This window comes from Ascaphus truei, chromosome 6 (genome assembly GCF_040206685.1).
Source record: "Ascaphus truei isolate aAscTru1 chromosome 6, aAscTru1.hap1, whole genome shotgun sequence".
Classification (NCBI taxonomy): domain Eukaryota; kingdom Metazoa; phylum Chordata; class Amphibia; order Anura; family Ascaphidae; genus Ascaphus; species Ascaphus truei.
In genome coordinates, this window is record NC_134488.1 from 115,393,733 (window position 1) to 115,407,002 (window position 13,270).

Here is a 13,270-nt window from a genome sequence, read left to right on the forward strand (position 1 = left end):
CCATTCCGACATCCTTACCCCATTCCGACATCCTTACCCCATTCCGACATCCTTACCCCATTCCGACATCCTTACCCCATTCCGACATCCTTACCATATTCCATCATCCTTACCCCATTCCGACATCCTAACCCCATTCCGACATCCTTACCCCATTCCGACATCCTTACCCCATTCCGACATCCTTACCCCATTCCGACATCCTTACCCCATTCCGACATCCTTACCCCATTCCGACATCCTTACCCCATTCCGACATCCTTACCATATTCCATCATCCTTACCCCATTCCGACATCCTTACCCCATTCCGACATCCTTACCCCATTCCGACATCCTTACCCCATTCCGACATCCTTACCCCATTCCGACATCCTTACCCCATTCCGACATCCTTACCCCATTCCGACATCCTTACCCCATTCCGACATCCTTACCATATTCCATCATCCTTACCCCATTCCGACATCCTTACCCCATTCCGACATCCTTACCCCATTCCGACATCCTTACCCCATTCCGACATCCTTACCCCATTCCGACATCCTTACCCCATTCCGACATCCTTACCCCATTCCGACATCCTTACCCCATTCCGACATCCTTACCATATTCCATCATCCTTACCCCATTCCGACATCCTTACCCCATTCCGACATCCTTACCCCATTCCGACATCCTTACCCCATTCCGACATCCTTACCATATTCCATCATCCTTACCCCATTCCGACATCCTTACCCCATTCCGACATCCTTACCCCATTCCGACATCCTTACCCCATTCCGACATCCTTACCATATTCCATCATCCTTACCATATTCCATCATCCTTAACCCATTCCAACATCCTTACCCATCTGCAGTTTTACACGTGCATGTTCTGCGTATAATGCCCATCTCACCCTTGTATCAGGCGGCTTCCTGATGTGTTTCTATTTTATCCCTGATAGAAGTTCCTTCATCCCACTGTACTATAGATACATCTACTTGTCTACCTCTAATCTCTCCGAAAGCAGCTTCGGGTGCCTATTTTTTCCTCCATTGCTCTTTGATATCCTAATCATATTTCTTATGGTAAAATGATCTAGAGCAGGAGTGGCCAACTCCAGTCCTCAAGGGCCACACCAACAGGTCAGCTTTTCAGGATATCCCTGCTTCAGCACAGGTGGCTCAATCAGTGATTCAGCCAATGACACAGCCACCTGTGCTGAAGCAGACATATCCTGAAAACCTGACCTGTTGGTGGCCTTTGAGGACTGGAGTTGCCCACCCCTAGGCCTAGCGTCTCATGTCGGCATGGAGGGCAAGCAGGCAATAATACAGGTAGCTGTCATCTCTAGGTGGCCCCCTGCTGGATCAGGTGTGTAAGTGTCTGTGTTGTGTTTGCAGGGGATGCTGTACCGTGGGTTCCTGGACTGTTTTCTAAAGATCACGCAAAAGGAAGGAGTTCTGGCTTTGTACAAGGGGCTGGTGCCGGCCTATGTGCGGCTGGGGCCACACACCATCCTTAGCCTGCTCTTCTGGGAAGAGCTGAGGAAGCTCACATACTATTATCAGCACCACTGAGGAGCTCGTCAGAGCTGAGAACAGCCGGGCTGTGCGCCAAGAGCTCCGAAAGAACACAGGAGAAAAGCTCTGAGAGATGCGGGGCAGAGCTCAGGGGGAATGTTAGAGCTCAGCGCATCCTTACCAAAGCTCTGAGTGGGCGCCTTGTTGCTATGGAGGGAGTGGGGTGTTTGTATCGCACCCATGAGAACTGCATACATGGAACGCGGACACGGAAATATGTATTGTAAAGAGGAGGCTGCAACATGTTGTACATGGGAAGCACTGTCTGCAATGGGCACCCGTCTGATTAACATGGCTCGTCTACATTCACTTGCCCAGTGTAACCCCTAAAATAACATGGCACCCCAGTCCGAGGAACAAATAACTCTGCAGAGCCACCCGAGGATCCACTATTTAGAAGAATAAAAAAAAACATTTTCTTTGTGTAATCCATTGGTCTTTATTTCAGGGGGTATTGAACTCCTATTGTAACCATATTCCAACATCCTTACCCCATTCCAACATCCTTACCCCATTCCAACATCCTTACCCCATTCCGACATCCTTACCCCATTCCGACATCCTTACCCCATTCCGACATCCTTACCCCATTCCGACGTCCTTACCCCATTCCGACGTCCTTACCCCATTCCGACATCCTAACCCCATTCCGACATCCTTACCCCATTCCGACATCCTTACCCCATTCCGACATCCTTACCCCATTCCGACATCCTTACCCCATTCCGACATCCTTACCCCATTCCGACGTCCTTACCCCATTCCGACGTCCTAACCCCATTCCGACGTCCTTACCCCATTCCGACGTCCTTACCCCATTCCGACGTCCTTACCCCATTCCGACGTCCTTACCCCATTCCGACGTCCTTACCCCATTCCGACGTCCTTACCCCATTCCGACGTCCTTACCCCATTCCGACGTCCTTACCCCATTCCGACGTCCTTACCCCATTCCGACGTCCTTACCCCATTCCGACGTCCTTACCCCATTCCGACGTCCTTACCCCATTCCGACGTCCTTACCCCATTCCGACGTCCTTACCCCATTCCGACGTCCTTACCCCATTCCGACGTCCTTACCCCATTCCGACGTCCTTACCCCATTCCGACGTCCTTACCCCATTCCGACGTCCTTACCCCATTCCGACGTCCTTACCCCATTCCGACGTCCTTACCCCATTCCGACGTCCTTACCCCATTCCGACGTCCTTACCCCATTCCGACGTCCTTACCCCATTCCGACGTCCTTACCCCATTCCGACGTCCTTACCCCATTCCGACGTCCTTACCCCATTCCGACGTCCTTACCCCATTCCGACGTCCTTACCCCATTCCGACGTCCTTACCCCATTCCGACGTCCTTACCCCATTCCGACGTCCTTACCCCATTCCGACGTCCTTACCCCATTCCGACATCCTTACCCCATTCCGACATCCTTACCCCATTCCGACATCCTTACCCCATTCCGACATCCTTACCCCATTCCGACATCCTTACCCCATTCCGACATCCTTACCCCATTCCGACATCCTTACCCCATTCCGACATCCTTACCCCATTCCGACATCCTTACCCCATTCCATCATCCTTACCCCATTCCGACATCCTTACCTCATTCCGACATCCTTACCCCATTCCGACATCCTTACCCCATTCCGACATCCTTACCCCATTCCGACATCCTTACCCCATTCCGACATCCTTACCCCATTCCGACATCCTTACCATATTCCATCATCCTTACCCCATTCCGACATCCTTACCCCATTCCGACATCCTTACCCCATTCCGACATCCTTACCCCATTCCGACATCCTTACCCCATTCCGACATCCTTACCCCATTCCGACATCCTTACCCCATTCCGACATCCTTACCCCATTCCGACATCCTTACCATATTCCATCATCCTTACCCCATTCCGACATCCTTACCCCATTCCGACATCCTTACCCCATTCCGACATCCTTACCCCATTCCGACATCCTTACCATATTCCATCATCCTTACCCCATTCCGACATCCTTACCCCATTCCGACATCCTTACCCCATTCCGACATCCTTACCCCATTCCGACATCCTTACCATATTCCATCATCCTTACCATATTCCATCATCCTTAACCCATTCCAACATCCTTACCCATCTGCAGTTTTACACGTGCATGTTCTGCGTATAATGCCCATCTCACCCTTGTATCAGGCGGCTTCCTGATGTGTTTCTATTTTATCCCTGATAGAAGTTCCTTCATCCCACTGTACTATAGATACATCTACTTGTCTACCTCTAATCTCTCCGAAAGCAGCTTCGGGTGCCTATTTTTTCCTCCATTGCTCTTTGATATCCTAATCATATTTCTTATGGTAAAATGATCTAGAGCAGGAGTGGCCAACTCCAGTCCTCAAGGGCCACACCAACAGGTCAGCTTTTCAGGATATCCCTGCTTCAGCACAGGTGGCTCAATCAGTGATTCAGCCAATGACACAGCCACCTGTGCTGAAGCAGACATATCCTGAAAACCTGACCTGTTGGTGTGGCCCTTGAGAGCTGGAGTTGGCCACATTTGATCTAGCAGAATTGTTGTTTTTGGAAAATTGCTGATGTACAAATATTTTTTGGTCGCACCCCCTACTGTACATTGCAATTGTGTAAACGTTGCTGTGTAATGAAGCCCTGATTACTGTAACAGCCTTATGCCGCTTCAGTCCTTCTTCAAACTGATAACTGACCTTCAGTAAAAGCTACTGGCACTGTATATTTTGGCACAAACGTTAATGTGTTTTTTAGTTGGGCTTTCTGCTCCTGATTTCCGAAGCTACAGCAGCCTAACAACATGAAACAGCTGTTAAACAATGGTTACGTTCTATGCCTGAGTGCTTTCATTTTAGTGAACCTCCAGCGTATCTCGCAATCGGAACTAGCGCTTCAATGGCTGATTGTTTGCGTCAGACTACAACACAATCAATAATTCTCAGGAGCCAGTATCACTTCTAGAAAATGTGCAATTGCAGGGAGGTGATTAAACATCTAATGATAAACTGGCTAATTGTGGTCTGTTTAGGTCTAGTTTCTGTACGTGGGAAGAAAACACCTGCATTTAATATGTCCTCAGCCCTGTGCTTCTCGGCCTGAATGGGAAACAGTCCGGTATCCAAAGCGAGAGCTGGTGCTGCTGAGCCTGATAATATGATGAGATACATTCGCAGGATCGCCTCTGCACACACACACACACACACACACACACACACACACACACACACACTGCATCTAAAGAGATGGAAAACTGCTTCTGCAAACACTGCTGTTATCTGTAAGATTTACTCCCATCATACAAGTGTCTGCAGCTGGCACCTGGCAGCCTTCGATTATACACCTTGCAAGCGCCGCTCGCCCAAGCGATGTGTGCCCAGTGATTGAAGCGATTGGAACACGTCACGAGGCTGCTTCGCCGTGATTGGCTGAACCGCCCACGTGACGTAGCCATCGCTTCAAAAGACAATTTTTTTTTGTCTTTTCAAAACGCTGTCGCGCTCCGTCGGGATTGCACTAGGGGCGGCCTCCTAAGCATTCAGCAATTTGTGGTTGTCGCGCGTGCGCGAGCTCCATCGCGTGATGTATAATCGCGGGCTTACATGCGTGCGCCAAATTACTTGGCATCCTATTGGAACCTATGCAGAGCAACAGAATATTCTGGGGACCTGAGGTTCTAGCTGCTGGCAGTTGGAGGAAAGAGAAAAGTCTGGGAGGTGGTTCATAGTTAGAAAGAAAACTAAGATACGGAGAAAAATATAAAGAGAAATATGCAGCAAGGAGATAAAGACAGAGAGAGACGAGAGCGGATTTACGGAGAGAAATGAAAGGACCCTGGGTCATTCCAAGAAATTATCAGGGAAATAGTTGCAAAGAAAAACAGAATAACAGTAGAATTACATGTAAACCCCCCCCCCCCCCTTGGGGCTACTATTTTGTTTAATGGGATAACAGGGTGGGCTCACTTGGGTTTCTTCCCTCCCCATGATGTGATGTAGGAAGGATTGGCACTCCCTCGTAATGTCCCTGTATGGAGATAGAAGTGTGTATATATAGCGCCACCCAATGTTTAGAAACAGGTTCTTCATCAGAGTTTAGACTGGGGTCTCACTGTGAGTCCTGTAAATAGGTTTATGTGTACAGCTAAGTCTATTAAGAAGTGTCCTGTCACCATTTGGTGTTTTCAGTTGGGAAACCTGCCCTTTAAGCCAGCGCTAGTAGTACTGATCCAAGATTGTTCTCACTATTGATGAGGAAGTATGCTGTTGATAGAAGTTCTCGTTATAGTAATTCCGGAGTATAGTTACATAGTTACATAGTAATTCCGGAGTATAGTTACATAGTAATTCCGGAGTATAGTTACACAGTTACATAGTAATTCCGGAGTATAGTTACACAGTTACATAGTAATTCTGGAGTATGTTTAATGGTGGGTTGCTGAACTCAAATCCCAAAGTGTACTCCTGATGAGGCCCATTCGATATCGGGCATCACTAACTCTATGCAAGAGACTGCCAATGTATCCCTTACTACGGGTAACTAGTACAAGCACTGCCCCTGTGTAGGAGTGACAGCTACCAGGGGGATGAAGTCCAGAGTAGTATCTGTTGCCACAGGTTTTCTGTCAAAGAGATGTACTCTATGTCAATAACTGTGGCGCCTTATAGACGGATGTCAAATAAAGCTGGGGAGCGCAAACTTTTCCTGCTGTGCCCCGTCTGGCCTGCTCCGGATTCACACCCCCCTCCTCCTACCTCCAGCCGTGTCAGATGGGGTCACATGATGTCATGTCCCATCCGGGGTCACGTGACGTCATGTCACGTGACCCGCGGCGTCATTTGACGCCTGTGATGTCACGTCATATGACCCCGTGGTATAATTTCTCAACGTCGGAATCCTAGTAAGTTTTCTTGTTGGAGGCCTCATGCGATCCCCCGGTATTTCATTTAAATGCGCGGGACCAATGCAACCGCCCGCGCCCCCTCAGACAAATCTCTGGGGGCTGCGCCCTCCAGTTTGCACACCCCTGAAATAAAGCACTTTTTATGTTTTACAAACGTTCCTGGCACCCATCCTTTTCTGCCTGCGTATCCCCGCCCGGCCTGCACCTTCCCCGCCCCCTGAGCAGGTATGAGAGACTGGGCACTGCCATTGTATGTAATAGAATTGATGTGATCTCCTTTTGGAGCCGGGAAAAGACGGATTTCAGACAAAAATTAGCATGTGAATAAAAAGGAAGTGTAACCCCTCTACTTTTAGCTCTGACTTACTACTATCGCTGAGGCCTGAGTACATATGAGTAAATATATAAAAAGCAGAAAATAGCCGTATTAGTCCAGTTGCGATAGTGCAGAATAAATGAGTTCTTCAGTATTAGGTGATGCCTTTTTTATTGGACTAAAATTTGTGTCATAGGACAAGCTTTCGAGAGTTCTCCTCTCTTCTTCAGGTCAAGCAATACTTATATTATTATTATATTATATATATATATATATATATATATATATATATATATATATATATATATTTGGTTAAGTTATGGTGAGTAAGAAAAGTGACAAAAACCCTCCACAGCAAAGCATTCTTTTGTCTTTTTTTTTTTACTCACCATAACTTAACTAAGTATGGTAAACCCCATCCTCATTGCTTCAGCTTTGCATAGCCAGGAACCAACCCCACACTGATGAGACCCATTAAGGTCGAAACGGCTGTCTGTGGGTGGGTTTACTGGCTATGCATCTTAACCCTGGCTGTGCTTAAAGCTGTGACCATGCAGCAAGCTTAAGCCTATAGGGAACCATTTTTAAAGTGGTTTTGAAGCAAAAAGTGGCACTGTGTGCTCATTTGCATGTCATTTCCCAGAATCCCTTGCTGCAGTGGAAGTGCTGTGTGCTGGGTGATAATGGTGAAAGGCTAATGCCTAAGACATGCAAATGAGCATACAGTTATATTTCCATTTGATTGATATATATATCTGAGCCGCCGATTGAGCCATCTGTGCTGAAGCAGGGATATCCTGAAAAGCTGACCTGTTGGTGGCCCGTGAGGACCGAGTTGCCCGCCCCTAAGCTATAATCATTGCCCTTATCCTTTACGAGTAGTGGAAGTTAAGTTTCGATCTGCAGGGATACTCCGCACCCCCTCCTCTCATCACACTAGGCTCAGTGACATGGAGCCGGCTCCTTTACTGGAGCTATTAAAAGGCTGGCTCGGCCTTGGCTCCGTCCTCCACGTGCTGTGCAGGTGCTGGGAGCACAGCTGAGCATGAGGGAGTCAGGCCTGGTAAACAACTGCTTTTAAAATACCCGGTCGCTGAGTCACGGTGATGGAACCTCCCTCCTGCTGCGGAATCAAATCTGGTTGTGTAGTGTCTAGATGCCACATAGTGGCCATGCTGGGAACTGCAAACTGTTGTCAATTGCCCTGCAGCCTACATCATTCCCCATATATATTTATTGTGCAATATATTTGAGAAATTCAGCAAAGAAATGCAAGAGAATTTTCAAGGGAAACATCCAATCCTGTCACTAATGACATCAAAATCCACTTTATTCTACCTTTTTTAATAGTACTTTTAAGGAGTGTCTCAGTGCGTTTTCTCCTTGCCGTTCCTATAACACCGCAGAACGCTATATGGGAAACCTCACAGCCACTCTCACTCAGCCCAACTTATTCTTGCAATGAGAGTTGGGGGTGTATATGCAACAAATGTATTTCCTAACAGATACACGTAAAGGTTTATGTTTCAAGACATCAGTGCGTTATTTCTGCAGTTTTTGTATCTAGTTCATGTTTTTAACTTTTGTTTTTCAGTTTCCCTCTGTGTCTTTTATTAAAAAAAATTGGGGTTCATTTACAAAGCGTCACAAACGGCTTTTTTTGGTGTAAAAGTATTGCATGGAACTGACATTTTACCAAATGGTGCTTGTATGCGCCTTTGTACAAACCGGAAGTTTCTGAGTCTGCGCCATCATCCAAACGATGTTTTGTTTTTCAGTTACAGATGTACAGAGAATAAATGTTTCTGTAAAGTAGAAAGTGCGTCAAAGTCGACTTCCGAGCTCTAATAAACCTTGAAAAAGTCTGTTTATATTGTTAGCGCAGAATTAAGTTCAACCTAAAATATATACAACAATAGGGATATTTCATTCTATAGGTCAACATATTACTTTTACATTATGCTATTATAAATAATAAATAATAATATTACACTAACAATTGAATTGGACTAATTCTAGTCTAAATAAAAAAAATACACATAGCTCTGTTTTTATTAAAATTGTATCAATCAGGTATTAAACATGACACAAAGTGTCAAAATGAATTCAAGTACAGTAATGTATTATACGTATGAAGCCTTCATATAAACCACGTACATTTTATGAAGGTTTGTATTACTTTTAGCTATAATACTTTGATGCACAAAAAAAATTATGTATGATCTTAGGACATAAGCCTCCTTATCAGAGAGCCAAGAAAGTTGTGGTGAGAGGAGATTCTGGCTGTACCAGCACTCGCTGATCACACAGCGACATCATCACACAGTGACATCATCAGCACTCGCTGATCACACAGCGAAATCCTCACAAAGCGACATCCTCAGCACTCGCTGATCACACAGCGAAATCCTCACAAAGCGACATCCTCAGCACTCGCTGATCGCACAGCGACATCATCACACAGTGACATCATCAGCACTCGCTGATCACACAGCGACATCATCACAAAGCGACATCCTCAGCACTCGCTGATCACACAGCGAAATCCTCACAAAGCGACATCCTCAGCACTCGCTGATCGCACAGCGACATCATCACACAGTGACATCATCAGCACTCGCTGATCACACAGCGACATCATCACACAGTGACATCATCAGCACTCGCTAATCACACAGCGACATCATCACACAGTGACATCCTCAGCACTCGCTGATCACACAGCGACATCATCAGCACTCGCTGATCACACAGTGACATCATAAGCACTCGCTGATCACACAGTGACATCATAAGCACTCGCTGATCAAACAGCGACATCATCACACAGCGACATCAGAGAAAAGGGAGCAGTCAGAGGGAATCAAACCCCTCCCAAGTGTAACTCAAAAATAAGTCAAAAATCCTTATAGGAGTCAGATTTGAATTAAAAAAAAAAAGGTATCAATTACCCAGATGGGACCCCTTAAACATGTCACTGGAATTGTAGGGATCGCCCCCTGCTAAATGCTGTTAGTTTAGCTTGATTGAAACGACACAAAATAGTGTACACACTTGTGGCTAATGTCTACAAACCTTGGATTTTACCCCCCTGTAAATATGTGTATAACCTTCCCAAGTGAGGTGTAATGGAGAGAATAGTCCCCCTTATCTCTAGCTCTGCCCCTCTCACCCTCTGTTTGCAGAGACCTGCATAATGAAGCAATTCAGCTTTAGAAATAAGAGGACTGCTCCAAACATCATTAACCACTTCACTGCCTCAGAGGCCAGCAACGTAATGTTGGGTATTATTATTTAAGGCAGCGGACGTTTTGAGCTAATTTTATATCATATTTTAGCATTTTTACCAAGCATTGCCCTGTCCAAACTGTCTTAAGTATGGCAGACTTGTTGCTATTTTTTTTTTATCCCTCTCTATTGCAATATCTGGGGACCAGTTTAATCTGTGATACCTTTATTTGGGGGGGGAGGGAGCAGCATAAGGGTACGTGATTCAAGAGAGCAAGACCAGCTGCTTTGAAGGGTAGAAACAAACAGGCGTATTTTGTTTTGATTTAGGCACATATTGCTGCATGAAAGGATCCAGCCCCTCCCCAAAAAAAGGATGAACAAAACTAAGCAAAACGTGCTTAAAATGTAGCACTATCTTCTTTTGGTCTTAAAAAATGGTATGATATCCATGTAAGAGACCAATATATATATATATATATATATGTATGTCTTTATTTATATAGCGCCATTAATGTACATAGCGCTTCACAGAAGAAATATACGTGACAATCATATATAAATAATACAAATAGCAGGTCATGGGAATAAGTGCTTCAGACATAAAATTAACATTTCGGAAGAGGAGTCCCTGCTCCGAGGAGCTTACAATCTAATTGGTAGTTATTGGTATATATACGCACGCACGCGCGCACACACACATTATAGTGGCACTCCAGTGATAATAATAAATTATCTGAGTGCATAAACTGCAACAAATTACACACAGGAGAGACATAGCAGCACTCCAGGTCTTGTGAAGAAAGTAGCAAAAGTTTAGTACACAGGTCAGCATTTCTGGTCTCTGGAGCCTTTGTCGGAGAGAGACGAAACGCTGACTCGTCCAGTAAACTTCTGGTACTATTTTCACAAAGCATACAGAGACACTTGCCTAGACAAGTGAGAGTACCCCTTTTGAACAAGCACTCATAATATAATTGATACAAGTAATTAAAAGAGTAACCTTTATTAGTGTCTGTGGGTAAAATAAGTGAAGTACATAAACACTCAACACAATTAAAACACGTATTAAACTTAATGTCTCTGAGTCTGAATCTTAGACTGATGAAGGTAATGTTTGAAGGAATATAGTGTAACTGGCACCATGTGCAATAAAATCAAAACACAAGAAAAGAAAGGATTTTGATGTTTACAGTGTAGGATTTTTTTTTTTTTTAGGCAGCTGAAGTCAACCCCTTTTAATTGGCTTCATTATTTTAGAGATATCAGCTAGCCTATCTATGAACACACTTGCTACCTTCACAGGGGACACGAGCAGTTATTTATCTCACTATTCATCTATTAAGTAAATTTTGTTGAGCTCAATTGAGGCTATAACAATATTGGAATAATTACTGACCAGGGGGAAACAATATAAGTATTATTATATACCAATAAGTCTTTACAATCTAGCCTCACTACCCCTAGCTACATAGTAGCCTTCCTTCCTTTTTTGACATTTTACTTCATCCAGCGTTGTATTAAAGGATATTTATTAACCTCTTGGTGGTCTCTCTGACAATTGATTCCAACCAGGCCACACTCAGCAATGATCATGTTGGTCTGGCAAGAAAAGTACTAAATACATTACACCCTGCATATTGTCAGAGAACCACATATTAATCAGATGTGGTTTGAAAGCGGTGTGATTGACACTTTACCTATGTGACACACACCAGACCCTTTCATCTACAATATACACACCACACTGAGGCACCCTATTCATCCTACACTGTAAACATCAAAATCCTTTCTTTTCTTGTGTTTTGATTTTATTGCACATGGTGCCAGTTACACTATATTCCTTCAAACATTACCTTCATCAGTCTAAGATTCAGACTCAGAGACATTAAGTTTAATACGTGTTTTAATTGTGTTGAGTGTTTATGTACTTCACTTATTTTACCCACAGACACTAATAAAGGTTACTCTTTTAATTACTTGTATCAATTATATTATGAGTGCTTGTTCAAAAGGGGTACTCTCACTTGTCTAGGCAAGTGTCTCTGTATGCTTAATGATCCTCTCACCCCTTGCACCTAATCACAGACAGTAGCTAGAGCTTTCTATCCTTTCCCCCCTTATTCCCCATTACTACACTATTTTCACAAATCCTGGAGTGCTGCCATGTTTACCCCTCCCCTTCTTTGCAGCATAGAAACCAGTGGGTCCCTGACGCTCAGCTGCGCTATTTTCAGTTCCTGGGACGCACTGATATCACTTCCTGGTTTCGTGCTGGTATTTAAATAGCCGCTTCCTATAGGCCTGCATGATGTGGGAGATTTGAGCAGCCATTTTGTTTCCCCAGGAGGGGACTGAGACGCTGGTAACTTCATAGCTAGGTATCTCGGGAACCAGGGGCTCCCCCGAGCAGAAACCAGCAGCGTGTGGCTCCCAGGACCCCCTGCTTTTTAAATGCAGTAAAAAAAGCCCACACTGTGCAGCTGGGATTGCTGCTTTAAAAACCAGGACGGGTCACACCTGTCCTAAAGATGGAGTGAGCTGGCAGGTAGTGTCTGGTTGCTGGGGTGAAAGAGTTAATGTCTGGCTCCCCTCCCCTTGCTGTGTGTAGCTGTTATCAGCTGTCTTGCCAGGCTCCCAATGACCTTTACACTGAGGCTGAAATAACAGCCAGGAAGAGCCCAGAGTGAGAGAGGCTCCGGCCCCCACACATCCCTGTCTCCCTGCCTGCTCTCCCTGCCTGCTCTTCCTGTCTCCCTGCCTGCTCTCCCTGTCTCCCTCCCTGCCTGCTCTTCCTGTCTCCCTGCCTGCTCTTCCTGTCTCCCTGCCTGCTCTCCCTGCCTGCTCTCCCTGTCTCCCTGCCTGCTCTCCCTGTCTCCCTGTCTGCTCTCCCTGTCTCCCTCCCTGCCTGCCTGCTCTCCCTCCCTGTCTCCCTGCCTGCTCTCCCTCCCTGTCTCCCTGCCTGCTCTCCCTGCCTGCTCTCCCTCCCTCCCTGCCTGCAGGCCGGTCTCTGGGACATTCGCACAGGATGGGCATTTTCTCCTACGTGACTTCCTTGATCCCCAGTGCCCCGTGGCATTTCTGGGGCAGCGTGGACTGTCTTCTGCAAGGTGAGGCGCCTTCCCGGCTTTCTTTGGCACCCTCACTGCAGGAGTTAGGTGGCCAGCTAATAGCACTCTACTTACTAGCCACGCAACTCTCATTCATTTTCTGTGGGTCTC

General features: G+C 45.8%; 1 protein-coding gene across 2 annotated transcripts in view; it reads left to right on the plus strand.

Moving 5' to 3' along the window:
- TMEM82 (transmembrane protein 82) overlaps window positions 1-13,270 on the plus strand; it is a 36,717-nt gene that overhangs the window by 6,959 nt on the left and 16,488 nt on the right. Inside the window, exon 1 of one of the 2 annotated variants that reach the window (XM_075605918.1) lies at window positions 12,335-13,159. The exons of the other annotated variant lie outside the window; for it this stretch is intronic. Coding sequence (XP_075462033.1) covers window positions 13,078-13,159 — 82 coding nt within the window. The 5' untranslated portion in view covers window positions 12,335-13,077. Of the gene's footprint in view, window positions 1-12,334; window positions 13,160-13,270 lie in introns of those variants that run through there. 2 annotated transcript variants of the gene reach the window in all.